General features: G+C 33.2%; 1 protein-coding gene across 2 annotated transcripts; it reads right to left on the bottom strand.

The window, feature by feature from the left end:
- Nucleotides 1-829: 829 nt before the first annotated feature.
- LOC123537759 (uncharacterized) lies at nucleotides 830-9,083 on the bottom strand. 2 transcript variants are annotated; one of them, XR_006683630.2, is made up of 2 exons: nucleotides 9,043-9,083; nucleotides 830-1,627 (listed from the first exon to the last, which is right to left on the bottom strand). XR_006683630.2 is itself a non-coding variant. In XM_045321537.2 (2 exons), the coding sequence occupies exons 1-2, from the start codon at nucleotides 2,828-2,830 to the stop codon at nucleotides 875-877; spliced, it is 957 nt and encodes a 318-aa protein (XP_045177472.2). In that variant the 5' UTR covers nucleotides 2,831-2,883; the 3' UTR covers nucleotides 830-874. The 2 variants fall into 2 exon arrangements, 1 of the variants encoding a protein (XP_045177472.2); XM_045321537.2 differs by lacking the exon at nucleotides 9,043-9,083 and adding an exon at nucleotides 2,627-2,883.
- Between the last annotated feature and the right edge of the window lie 4,714 nt (nucleotides 9,084-13,797).

Here is a 13,797-nt window from a genome sequence, read left to right as displayed (position 1 = left end):
TCATTAATTGTTCAACAGAATAGTTTATTACTTAGTACTTTAAAAAGGGCATTCATTTGCATCCGTTGTTTAGAATCAAAACACGTGTACTTTCAGATTTTCAATTGGTGCTATTATTCAAAACAAAGTTACAACTATGCATTATATGTAAAGATAATGTTGAATGTGTCCACATTATTTGATACATACACGCATAACAAGAAACTTGCTTTATGTTGGTCACAAGCAGATTTTACCTGGCGTTAAATTCCAAGAGATAATCATTGTTTCATGGACCCATACCAACTAATCGATACTACATAAATAGAATGGGGTTAAGTTATATATTAAAATACTTCTACCGTAAACCAAGTGAAATCTTCAAAAATACATGGATCTCTTGAAAAGCTACATTATTACGTTTGATTAAAACACTGACCCTTCATAATTTCATCTGTTTTGTTTGATAGTACCAATGACTGTTCAGTTTTATACGATTCAAAGTCGTTGTAAATTGATACATATTAATCTTTTAATAACTAATATCAAATTAAGCCAGCAACTCACGACAGGGCTTCTTTCAGCTATGCGCAGTTTGAGTTTGCAAGGTTCAATTTAAGGTTAAAATAATAAGCAAATACAAAGTACAGAGAAATAACTTTAAGCAAGAGTAACAAGCTATCGTAGTGGTACTTAATGTCAAATTTACAATCTAATTTACATTTCTGAATAAAGGAAACATAACGGCAATTTTTTCCATAACTTCAAGCTTTTAAACCTTATCAACGCTAATAATAACAAGTACGTACAATGTACTGAAAAAGACAAAAAATGATAAACATGACCGAATTTCGTTTGATTCTGCGTAAAATGCTCCAAAATGCATAAATATCTTCTAATGGCATTTGTAATTAAATTTTAAACGTCTTCTGATAATGTTTTTGTTACAACGTTCACAATAGCCTCCGTCCAGTTTTCCGTCAATGATTGACGGCTTTCCAATGACGTCACGTAATGAAGCGATATGACCAAACTTTTGGACAGCATATGTGTTCAGAAGAAGAAGCTCAACTTGACTTATGTTATACATTTCACATGCAGGGTATGTTAGAATATGACGGTTATGATGCTGACTGTGATTTGCATTTGAAAGTAAGCGACTTCGCCAGTCGTTGGACATCTGTCTTCCACAACATATCCGAAGTATATCCCAATAGCGAAGGTATTCAATAATGTACTGCATATTTTCATCTGACATTCCAAAGAGAGTCTGGTATTCGTAAGCAATATAATGACCACGTTTTGAGACCAAATCCACATCAGCAACATACGGAATCGTAATATTTCTTTCTTTAATTTTCCGTATACTCCAGTTAAATACAAGTTTTTCTCGAAGCGGCAATGCATCGCTTGAAGTCACAAAAATCCATGAATTTGATGGTATGGATATAGGTAGCCTTACAATATTGTGAGTTTTAATAACAGTGTACTTGTTTACTGTTTTATTGTTAAAGAAACATCCAACTTTGTCCTTTTCATCTTCATGCAGAAACGCCATCATCAAACACAGTATCTGGAACTGAAGCGTTGACGCTGTGCGTTTAGTACCATATTGCACAATGACATTTGGAACAGTTTGAGAACATGACTGAAAGATAAAAAGCAATAAATACATAGATTTTATTTCATCGTCTGATAAACCGGAAGACGTGGTGTTAAGTTATATATCATGATAACGTCTAATAAATCTTGAATCAAAAATACAGAAAAGAACATGTCCCCGCATATCAATTTCATCCCATGTGCACATTTATAAAAATCCAGCAAATTCCTTTTTTTTCTAATAATATAGAATGGCAGCATAAATGTTGACACGTGAAATAATTCAAAATAATGCCTTCAAATCCAATTAAGGCATGTGTTTTTCCTAAATCGTAGAAAAATATCTCAAAATATAAGCATATGGACCTATGCATTTCACTTTATCATAGGTATAAAAGGTAATATATTTTACCGTCTGAAAATATTCCGTTTAACCTACATTGTAGAAAAATTCTATTCGTGAAAATGTCATCAAAACTGTGATCCCTTATAAAAACTTAAACGATGCCCGTTTTTCCCAACCAGTCTAGCAAAAGAAAAATAACCAGCAAATGATCCTATCTATATTAATTGCCGAAATTTCTAAGGTGTTTTTTTTACTGAAGATTTGAAAAAAATCTCCAAATACTTTAAGAAGTTACAGTCTAGACAGTACTTGTGTTTTTAGAGAAACATTTATTCCGTCACACAGTAAATTCTGTAAATATGCATTTCTATCAAAGTCTTTTCTGCATATCCTGAAAAAATGCTAACATCTATAGATTAACCAAAGAAAAAATAACTTAATTTGAAGAAGTTTTCTGTAGATTCAGTGTTGTTATATTTTCTGGTCCTTTAGGATCATGGAGTCCATTCAACATGTGTGTAATTTAGTTCCGCTTACGCTTGTGCTGGAGGGCGTGAGAGTTGCTGCATATTTCATTACCTCTCATGAATAGACTCAATCAAACCGTGTCTGCTCTTATTATTTTTTATTGCATTCTCTGCTTCCAAAGGATATCTTTACAGATTTTATTACTTAATCAATATGGAAAAGGCATCTTACCTCACATCGAATATCGTTATCTCCATTTTTGGTTATTTGTTTTAATCCATTTATACCCTTCAATTGTTCCATTACTTCTTTTAGATTATTATTGTAGTTATGTTTATCAAACATGTGTACACCTATCGTAACAAAATGATAAGAAACACCAATCAATACGCATGCTAAGACGAAATAATGCAACGATTTGGGAAATAAACCCATTTTATATGCCTCTAAAATATACTGATATCAATAATTTTGAAAAGTACGCGGGTTCTTCCTATTAAATGTTTCCTTAAAATTGTCCTTGTAAACTTGCAACAGATGTGTACGAGAAAATCCCTTTTCTATACATCTGTATTGTCATCTGAACGCTATCAAACTTTACCATGCCAGTTTCAATGTATATCTAAGCTGCTGTTTGATGTTATCTTAATAGAAATCGTTGTTGTCCGTATCTAGACATCATTCACTTACAACAAATTCATACATCGCACACAGCAAACAAAAGTCACATTTATAGACACAATGCAAATGTAAATCTGTACAAAATCATACGAAGCATCTCTGTTTGCAACGGCTTCAGTACATGTATACTGTTCTCAGCTCCTTGAAACAAAGCCGCATTGTTGCAACACATTGCTAAAAACATAGGAGTCCATTATATGTTTAGAATTTGTAATATTTCCACAAAATACACACTGTGCCCCATTTGATTTACTTCTTTATCTAAAAGACGTTTCAGTTGTTTGGCGCGAAGAATTACCCATCAGACGTCTACGCACTTCTAAACTTGTCCACAAGACTTTTAACCTACCTCACAGTGAACACGCACACGGACAAAGAAAAGCTCAGTAGATCTCTACGCATACCTAAGCTTGTCCCCAGGACGGTTTACTTCCCGTACATTACCACTGTTAAAATACGGTTATGCGTTGACGTCACGCCGACCTTTCATATTTGGCGCCATATATGCGGATGAAATAGTGCTTCCCGTTTATATTGTATATAAGTCTTGTTGACATAAAAACACATTAGAATCAAAATTATATATAGCAAAACCATGCTTTAATATATCTCAACAGAAAATAAACATGTAGTAAACAGTAAAGTTATAACTGGAAAATACAGTTTTAAGTCAAGTGTTTATTTTCTTGATACACTACATGTACAAGATTTCCTGTCCCATGAAAAATACAGGTTTACAGTGAAATAATCGGGAATTCTTTCCAAAATAAAGTTACTATCATGTACCTATTTACAATTGTGACATCATGCGTTTGCTTATGACAATTCTCAATATACACAACGTTAAGTATAAAAGGACTAGTACAATTTTGTAAAGCCCATTAAACGACATGAAACAAAAACATCAGTGTAAGATCGCGAAGTTTTTCCCTAAATGAACACCAGCTTTCATGAACGGTATGTAATATAGTCCTGCCTGTGTAGCTTAGATTGCCTGCATTCATATTTTGAGATCAACGCTACGCGGATTGTTATTATTATACATTGTGATTATAGCGCACCTGTCATCAGTGTGATTTATATCGGAAAAGCATTAGATCGGTATCTTCGCATTATCTGCCCAGCATCAGACTACTGTATAACAGTCTAATTTAGATTTGTTCTGTTTTTGTTTTTATTTTGACGTAGTATCGGAATACTATCTTTTTTATAATGACACCAATAAAATGGCTCTTTTAAATAGGCCATTACCGCTTCAAATAAATAAGAGCGTGTCCGACCATATGCCATTGAAACAAATATACCTTGAAGTCTTCGTATTCATAATATAAAAGTCCCTTTATACAGTCGAATCCGGTATGTTTTCATCGATGTCTTTACATCGTGTCATATATCAATCAAAAATATTCCCGGGCTTTAGTTGGCGGGATAATACATAAGAGTCAAATCGAGCACTAATTTGGGCAACGATGCATACTTTCCTTAAATCACCAATTACCCAACAAATCCCTTTGACTATTTCCTCACACGAAAATCCATGCTGACCAAGGTTCCAGCCTATGGCGTACTGGAAATTAACTACTCGGCACGTAGTCTCATGCAAAGACAAGGAAATGATAACATGTAGATACAAGGCCGCGTAGGCTGATGTTAACACAACGAGGGCTTATATTAAAACAACGAGATGAACAATTTGGCATATGGGATCATGTTCAAGACGAGATGAATAACTGCTTGGCCTTAACTACTCAGCTGCTTATTTTGAATTAACTACTCAGCTATAAACTCTTGACCGCGAAGTTAGCATTGACTACTTCTTGACTAAAACCACCCGACCGCGCAGGCTCAAGTTAATACAATGAGACGATTTACTACTTTTCTTTTACCGTTTGGCAGTGTTTGCAAATGATAAGACAGCAAGATAATACATTTACGATTTTAACCCATTAGCCACGTAGACTCGTGTTAATACAATGGGAGGAGTAACTACTTTAATATAGCTATAACCAACTACTCCAACTATTAACTATAACCAACTAGCCACGTGAAAAATAATCTGTCGTACGTAATGCCACTGTTAGCACAAAGAACGTGTTACTTTTTGATAATCTCCCTTTTCTGTTTATTCAACTTCAATCCAAGATGTTAATAAAGCTTACAGAGTCATACTACCTGCATAAGATTATTAAATCTATCTACAAGAAGAGCATATTGTACCACAAACCATAGTATACTGTTTCCCTTGATTTATTGAGTATATACCTGAGAGGTAATGAAGCGTTTCAACCATGATCAGGAAATACGTCATCAAACTTAACATTTAAAAATAAGCGTTATCGCTTAACTTACGGGTATAATGATGAAGTAAGAGAAGTTTCGTGCCATTCAGTCACACTTAAATAAATCCAATGTAAAATATATTTTGTACGTCGAACAGTCAAAACAGACATTCTTCCAGAAAAATGTTGATACACACACCTGTATTCATATTTACGTCTCGCAAGCTTCTTGTTGGAAAACTTAAAACACCTACCATCCTTAATGAATGACTTGTCTGTTCTCATGCAAAATGACCCTAGTTACAAAACTTGCAGGAAAGCGGCCAAGTAAGATTGAAAAGCGAAGTAAGCTTGAATTATCTCATCCTTTTAAACTTTCTGCACTTTGAGTAACTTTTAAATTGATCTCTAAGTTGGAATGCTAATATTATTTGTTTGTTTTCACTTTGGATAGCATGAATCCGGTGACCATCTACATATTTTCCGGTTAAATGTCAAAATTGACGACCATTTAAATTAATATGTTTTATTCCAAGTGACTTTAGAGTCTATTGATACTAATCTATATTACTTAGTATTTATATTAATACATACAAATGTAAAGGATGACGAGAAACGTGTTTTGGTGTTTTTACATTTATTTACCTAACCCGCCCGCTTAGCTCAGTAGGTAGAGCGTCGGTCTACGGATCGCAGGGTCGCGAGTTCGATCCTCGGGCGGGGCGTGTGTTCTCCGTGACTATTTGTTAAACGACATTGTGTCTGAAATCATTAGTCCTCCACCTCTGATTCATGTGGGGAAGTTGGCAGTTACTTGCGGAGAACAGGTTTGTACTGGTACAGAATCCAGGAACACTGGTTAGGTTAACTGCCCGCCGTTACATAACTGAAATACTGTTGAAAAACGGCGTTAAACCCAAAACAAACAAACAAACATTTATTTACCTTAAAGTGTTGAAGACAAAGAGCCGCGCAGTGTATAAAGCCCTTTAAAGGCCGCCACTACAGTGCGCAATACACTACTTCAACTTCAGAGTTTCCGGGGTTTCCGGGGTCCACTTAACTAGATGTACTCCCGAGAGATAGATGGAAATCACTGATACCAATTAAACTGATGCAATTAGAAACACGATAAATAAATAAATGGAGATATGATTTGTAAGACTATAGGGTTGTATTGCACTGCTAAAATGACTGATTTAAAGTCCTTTCTATTTTCTAGTCTGGATTCATATGATCGATAATAACTTTTGTAAGTTAATAGCTGCAATATCTTTCATGATGCCTATATAAAGAACATAGATATCTAGATTGCGATTAAGTTATGCACTTTAAATGTCCGTATAATTATTAAACCGAATATTCATGTGTTTACTTGTGACAACTCATACAGACTTGGGCGTAAAATCATTAAATATATCGTGTCCCTTACACTAAATTTGAAAAGAATGTGATGCGTTCAGCTGACAATGTGATAATAGTATATAAGTATATACAATGTTTCATATTTGTTGCTTTTTATAGGCCCGTATTTTGCTGCAAACATTATACATGTTGTGATCAGTTTGTTCTGTCTCTACGCCTGCCTTTTCTTTCGGACGTCTACCTGTATGTGCCATGGCAACACTTTTGTTACAAATACTATAAAACTAATACGCTTAGTGTTGCGTTGAGTACAGATTATGGCGTTGATATGTCTTCATGGTCTTTTTCAGGATGGGTCAAATGCTCCGGAATAATCATCGAGCTTGCTTTCATGTTATACCCAAATCCTAATTCCGATAGCCTTGAAAAGGAATAGTTGTCCGTGCATAAAATCTGAATACATTACGTTTAAAGAAATGAAGAGTCAAGCATTAAAGTTCACCTCACATTTAAAAATATAGACTTTTTGGCACTGTTTTATACCAAATTTCCAGTGTGTGATATCTTGTTATCTATATACTTCTATGCCAATCATATTTTTGTCGTTATCATTATTAAGTTGATCCGTATTATTATACTATTTAAACTTGTCACAATACATTATGTAAAAATTGTCCACTTTTCTCTCTGTCTTCGAAATTGATGTCAGGAACTGTCAGAAGTATGAACTATTCTAAAATCAATAACTTACGCTTGAGATTAATTGCCATAGATTCCTTGGTCAGTATAGAATGCATACAATCAAATCATTTCTTTCCACTTTCAAAGTCAATGGAAATATTTACTTACTTTTTGTTTTGTGCAAAACCATGAGGGTTCAAGTTAGTAATACTGGCAATGAATTAAACAAGCGAGAAGCATGGCATCATGCTATTTGTCACAACATTACTGCATTAGGCATTCAGTACCGTAATAGTCAACTTTCGGAGGTTAGCTGTTTCTTCTTTAGTTTTAAAATTTGTCACAACTCACTGCATCACTGCTGGTCAGAACACAAGGTCTGTTGTTACATTTTACTCAAAACTAAGTGGCCAAACAGCATGTTTATATCGTACATAACAGTGTTAATGAACCGACATAATATAGGCGGGGATTTCTAAATATTGATGCTTGAAAAGTTATAACATCAAACTCCATAGTATCACTATCGTATTTAATCCATTTAACTTTCAGCATTATGAATGCTTTATTTATTTATTTTGTTGGATTTAACGTCGCACCGACACAATTAATTATAAATCATTATGAATGAACTCACATTCTTCATAAAAAAGAAAGTTATTGACTTTGACTTGAAAATTACTTTACTTCCGTTGATTTGGTTTAAACATATTTTAGTTGTTCAAGTCATTACATGAATAATATACCATGACTATGATAAGGAAATGAAAGCTAACTGGCTTACGGTTGTCTTTTCCTTTTGATTAAAAGTTAAACCCAAGACAAAGACAATACATTAAGTAGTCCTTAAAGTCAAATTAACACGTTTAGTTTAGATATTTCTTTTTATTTTTCGTGCTTTGGAATTTAGGTTTTGATTAAACAAATTGTATTTTGATCTTTTATGAAATAACGTTTCATATTCACTAGTTAATATTTCGTTATACGGAATTTCATTTCGTATTTACTATTACCTTTCGTAAAAATGAAATATTATTTGTAAAAAAGTAAATATCGTTTTACATTTAGGAAATAATGTATGGCAAAACCGTGTTTTAACGTTATTAATACACGGAATGAGGTTATACGTCCGCGGAATAATTTCATGAGTGCGTAGCCCGAGTGAATTATTCTTGCGACGTATAACGGATTTTGAATTATTAACTTAGGTAAAACACTATTTTGCTATAATATATTATTTCGATTCTGATATGCCCTTAATCTAAAACAGTAGATAAAATATAGTAGCAATCTTTCTTGATTACAGCAAAAAACATCGACGTCATCGCACGTTAACGTGACGTCATTTTAGCGTAAGCTTTAATGGAAACAAGCATATTAGAATATAAATTAAAAATGAAATAGTACATCGTAATTACGAAACAAAAAATGTATTATTTTATATCTAAATAAAACTGTCGGATTTCACAGTAGAGGTTTGTAGTATCAACCACAATGTATCACAATTTTACACAGTCACAAGGTTCAGTCTACAATATCTTGGTTCGTCATGCTGCTTGGTTTTGTATTTATATTTAACTTTTGCAACAAACATACCACTACTATATAAATGAGACAAAAAAAGAAAAATAAGATAATTACATGTTATCGTGTCTAGCGATAGAACCTGCCCAAAATCCGAGTTGGTAAGCAAATTACTTTTGTTTGGAAATAGTAATCTTCTGAGCGTTATAAATATCAGCAAATAAGCAAAGGTTAGTTTATTGACAAGTCATGGTTATCTTCAACAATTACGATTTTGTTTCTCATCTATTTTATTTTGTGCATTTCAGTCAGATAACACGCCCGTAATAAATCTTAAGCGCAAACAATTTGACAGCTTAAAGGATATATTGAGAACATGACATTAAACATCTTTGAAATTCATCTGTTGCACTTAACTGGCATATAATTGCATCTAACTACTATAGTATTTGATATCCCCGCTACATGTTATTTATACACAAGTTATGTATTTCCTCCGATTACCACTTAATGTTATCGTTGCTGTGAAATCAAGTACCTAAGAGACGTTTTAAGCTTAGAAGGAGTCCTTGTCCGTATTGATTTTGCTTTTCAAAACATGATTTATTTAGTAATGCTGTGTTTTACTGGTTTATAATTTATGGCACCAATGCAAACTCAAACAGATCATGAAGTCCACAAACTTTAAGAGTGTACTTGTGTGAACCTGTTCAGAAAAAGACAGGACAATATTTATTTATGAATTGTATCTGTTGAAATTTTGTCATATACAAGCGGATTGTATGGAGACTGTAAGCATGCTCAATTAAACGTTAAGATTTAACAAAACAGTTTTCTTATACATGTATAAGTATTGATAAAACAAAGACGGATTAAATTGTTATATCAATTTGTCATGCTAGTTGCTCATTGCAAAGGAATCCTCGTAAAGCTTGTAATATATTGTTTGTAATTAAAAGCTCTTATATCTGCTAATGTTTAGATAATACTTACATTGACATTATGAGGTGGTAATGAATCAAAAGAGAAGACCAGATAAAAGAAACAAATCAAGTCAACCTAAACAAAGAGACCCGTGCAAATATATGTAAAAAAAAAGAAAATCCAAAGAGGCCAGATTCTTACAAATTAACAATGCAATTTCTTATAGTTAACCATCCTGTTATGCTTGAATGTATGAGTACTGCATTGATATAAAACAAAGAAATATGTAAAATGTAAAAAAGATCGACAAAACACAACAAATTTCACTTTTAAACATGTAGTTTGTATTACGAAGTATCAATATAACTTTCGGCAGTTGTAGCACATTGGGTTCGACTGGACATTGATAAAATTTTTTGTTTGCTACATACTTTCTGTCGACGACAGTTGATAAACTGTTAACAATTTCCCCAGCTGATACAGAACAATTGATTGGTCACCTTGAATATACACTTTTGTTTTTAATATCAGCCAAAACTGAAACCTGTCTCAGCGGCTATACTGAAATACTATTCCAGCCAAATATAAATTATTGAAGCCTGACCTGAAATAAAGATTATCTAGCCGTCCGGTAATCGAATTCCTAGCCGGCGTTCTAGCCCTAGCCTGACCTACAGGGGTTTTCTAGGCGTCCGATAATCAATTTATTTATGAATAATGTAGTTTTCTGTTAAAAGATTATACTATAAGTTGTTTACCATTATCTAATCAATATTTGTTCTAGAATGCTGCTGGTCATAAAGTTACTGTTATTGTTAAAAGCATTTCAGTTGATGTTGTTGTGCTAAGAAAATTTGACAAATAAAATCTAAAAAAAAGTAATGTAAGGTTTAGTGTTGCGTCAGAATATTTGGTACAGAGAAAGTAATGAGAAATAAAAGAAATCCCCTTTAAGCATTCTTATGGCATACCCTGAACGTGATAACAAAATAAAAATTAGATTTTTAATGTTATTCAAATCTTCCAAAAATTACTGTTTTTTACCATAACTTCTAAGTATTTATATAGTAGATATTACATATACTATTTAATGGTCGTGTATCATGTCTACGACTAATAGTCTAATTGCTTTTAGTGCCAGTATGCTTAATCATTTACTTACTAGAAAATGTCAGATAACTAATTTCTACATTTTAAGGTAGTTCTGTACGCTTGGATCAAACCTTTTTCTACAGTGTAGAGTTTGATTAAAAGTTTTTCAAAACTTCAGAATATACCTAAATAATTTAGCAAATAAAAAGGATTTTTTGTTAGACTGATTTGAAAAATTTCGACATCACCCAGTTATTCATAATGGGAGTCTATAGGAAAATTTTCGCAAATATAATTTTTTCTACAATGTAGATTTTAATGAATCTTCTCACAGTTGTAAATAAACATATGGCCTATATTATGGTGAAATAAAATGTAAAGGTCCTTGTGCTTATTTTTGAGATATTTGATCATGACAAAGGTGAACCGAACATTTCACGCTAATTGACATTATTTGAATAATTTTGTCATATGTTTTAATATCATGATTAAACTTGAGAAATATAGTAGCAGAGCCATTTTAATAAATTTACTCACAAGTTGCCATTAAATGGCTTTAATTTCCGTACGCCGAATCCAGGTATTGTTCTACGTCTTCTGGATAAATGACGTCACGCCATCACTACCGGCTTATCAAACGTGCAGAACTTACTTAAATATTTTCGCCATGATAAAACACCTCTGCTTATTTGGGATTTATCAACAGCGCTAAACGCCGGTGATGAAAATCCCCGAGACGGTAACGTCCGTATATAATTATTCGTCTTTGTTGTTTGATTATAATAAGGCAAATTTTTCTATGATTTCCGGTTCCGGTTTATGCACACGTCACGTCGTACACGTCGCAGACTGGTTGTCTGCATGAACATCCGAGCACCCCGAATCAGTCATAGAAATTCGTAAACCTCGCCAACATGATTCTTTTACTTTTTTTCGTACTGAAATCTGTACATGTAATTGAAAAAAAAACAACACTTTTAAAACAGTAAGCAATTGTAAAGACCGTTTCTGCGTGGAGTGCAAACAAACAAACAAACAAACAATCCTAAAGCCAGTGCCATTGTGTACGCCTACGGTAGTGCTTTCATTCTGTCGCACTGACTGAATTTTTCACGTCACGCTCTATGTATAGAATGAAGCTAGTGCGAGAACGCGGTAAATGACGTCACGGCTTCCCGTAAATTTTGCAAAGTATGATATTCGCTGTAAGAGTTATAATGAAACTAAATGTAAACATCACTGTTAGAGCGAAGTTTAACTTTCATTTGAGTGTTGAATATTTCTTTGTGAGTGGATATATAAAAAATAAATCCCCATGCTAGGCAGTGCCTTAACTAATATTAACTGTTGTTGCGAAACAGTTATTTAAAAATATACAAGATATTTTTGTTTTGCTCGAATTAATTCTAGTATTTGTGTACAGGTAAATATTGCTATGTTTGGTAATTAGGTAAAACATGATATGAAAATTTAAATAACATTATAATTACAATATCTATTTATAAATTGATTAGCAAACAGTTAGGAAAACCTTAGCGATAGGCTAGGCGTCCGTTTACCAGACGGCTAGAACGCAGACTAGACATCTGGTTACCGGACGGCTAGACGCTTCCATAAAATCTTGTACCTGGTTTTTGCATTAACATGGTTGGTAGCTTTACCCATTCGTCATATCAGGATGGCTTATCTTATTAATAATTGATATTGAATTCTGACCAGCCCTCTAAAATTATATTTATTTCACTGAATATCTATGCACAAATCGCATTAGAAGGGAAAATCGTGTGTCTTTTTAGAAACAACGACATATTTTGCATATTCTCTCAAACAAAATATGTTTTTATATTCAATTGCATGTAGGTACATGTATAGCCAATGATGATCATTCCTGCTGGCCAATCACTGCCAAAGAACTACCTATTTATAATATCATGATTTTCCCTTCTAGTGCGATTTGTGCATAGATATTCAGTGAAATAAATATAATTTTAATTTGACCCATAATATTGAACACGTTCAAGTTCTTCAAATTTGCCTAAGCCTCATACTTCTGATCCATACAATGACTGGGGACAAATTTTGCAGTCAAATAAGAAAATAGATTTAGGTAATTGACCATGTTTATACAATGAATGTAAAATTGATATCAAAACTCGTTTTCCTTTGACACACAATTCATGAACCATAATATTCTTGGACATCTGCTTAGTAAACGTAAATCCAACATAACAAAATCTATTAACAACTTCTAATTGTGTGTTATTATAAGACCATTTTTCATTTCTGGCTAAAATTCCACCTTTTTTTTAAAAACGTGACTATTTGATAAACGACATTGTGTCTGAAATCATTAGTCCTCCAACTCTGATTCATGAGGGGAAGTTGGCAGTTACTTGCGGAGAAAAGGTTTGTACTGGTACAGAATCCAGGAACACTGGTTAGGTTAACTGCCCGCCGTTACATGACTGAAATACTGTTGAAAAAACGGCGTGAAACCCAAAACAAACAAACAAACAAACAAACAAACAAAAAAACAACAATTTTTGTTTTCTTTTCATTTACCTTTAACATATATTCATTACAGAACCCTGATAAAACATTTAGTTGTTTTTGTAGACCATAAACAGTGTCAGATATTAGTGCTATATCGTCTGCAAACATTAACAGAAATAATTGCATAGTATCAGGATGTAAATAATACACTTTACATCGTTTTCAGACAAACATCTTTCTAATTCATCTATGAAGAAACAAAATAAAATGGGACTAGCTAACATCCTTGTTTTAAGCCCACAGTACTGTGTATCTATTCACTTCTTGTGTAATTACATCTGACACATGACTTAACTGTACCGT

Source organism: Mercenaria mercenaria, chromosome 18 (assembly GCF_021730395.1).
Source record: "Mercenaria mercenaria strain notata chromosome 18, MADL_Memer_1, whole genome shotgun sequence".
Classification (NCBI taxonomy): Eukaryota; Metazoa; Mollusca; class Bivalvia; order Venerida; family Veneridae; genus Mercenaria; species Mercenaria mercenaria.
Note: the sequence above shows the minus strand (reverse complement) of the source record. Positions and strands in the feature narration are given on the sequence as shown.

Excerpts from the sequence above, each read along its gene's own strand:
- LOC123537759 (XM_045321537.2), bottom strand. The coding sequence starts at position 2,830 with ATGGGTTTATTTCCCAAATCGTTGCATTATTTCGTCTTAGCATGCGTA. Across the intron at positions 1,628-2,626 it reads ATAACGATATTCGATGTGAG|TCATGTTCTCAAACTGTTCC; the intron begins GTAAGATGCCTT and ends TTTATCTTTCAG.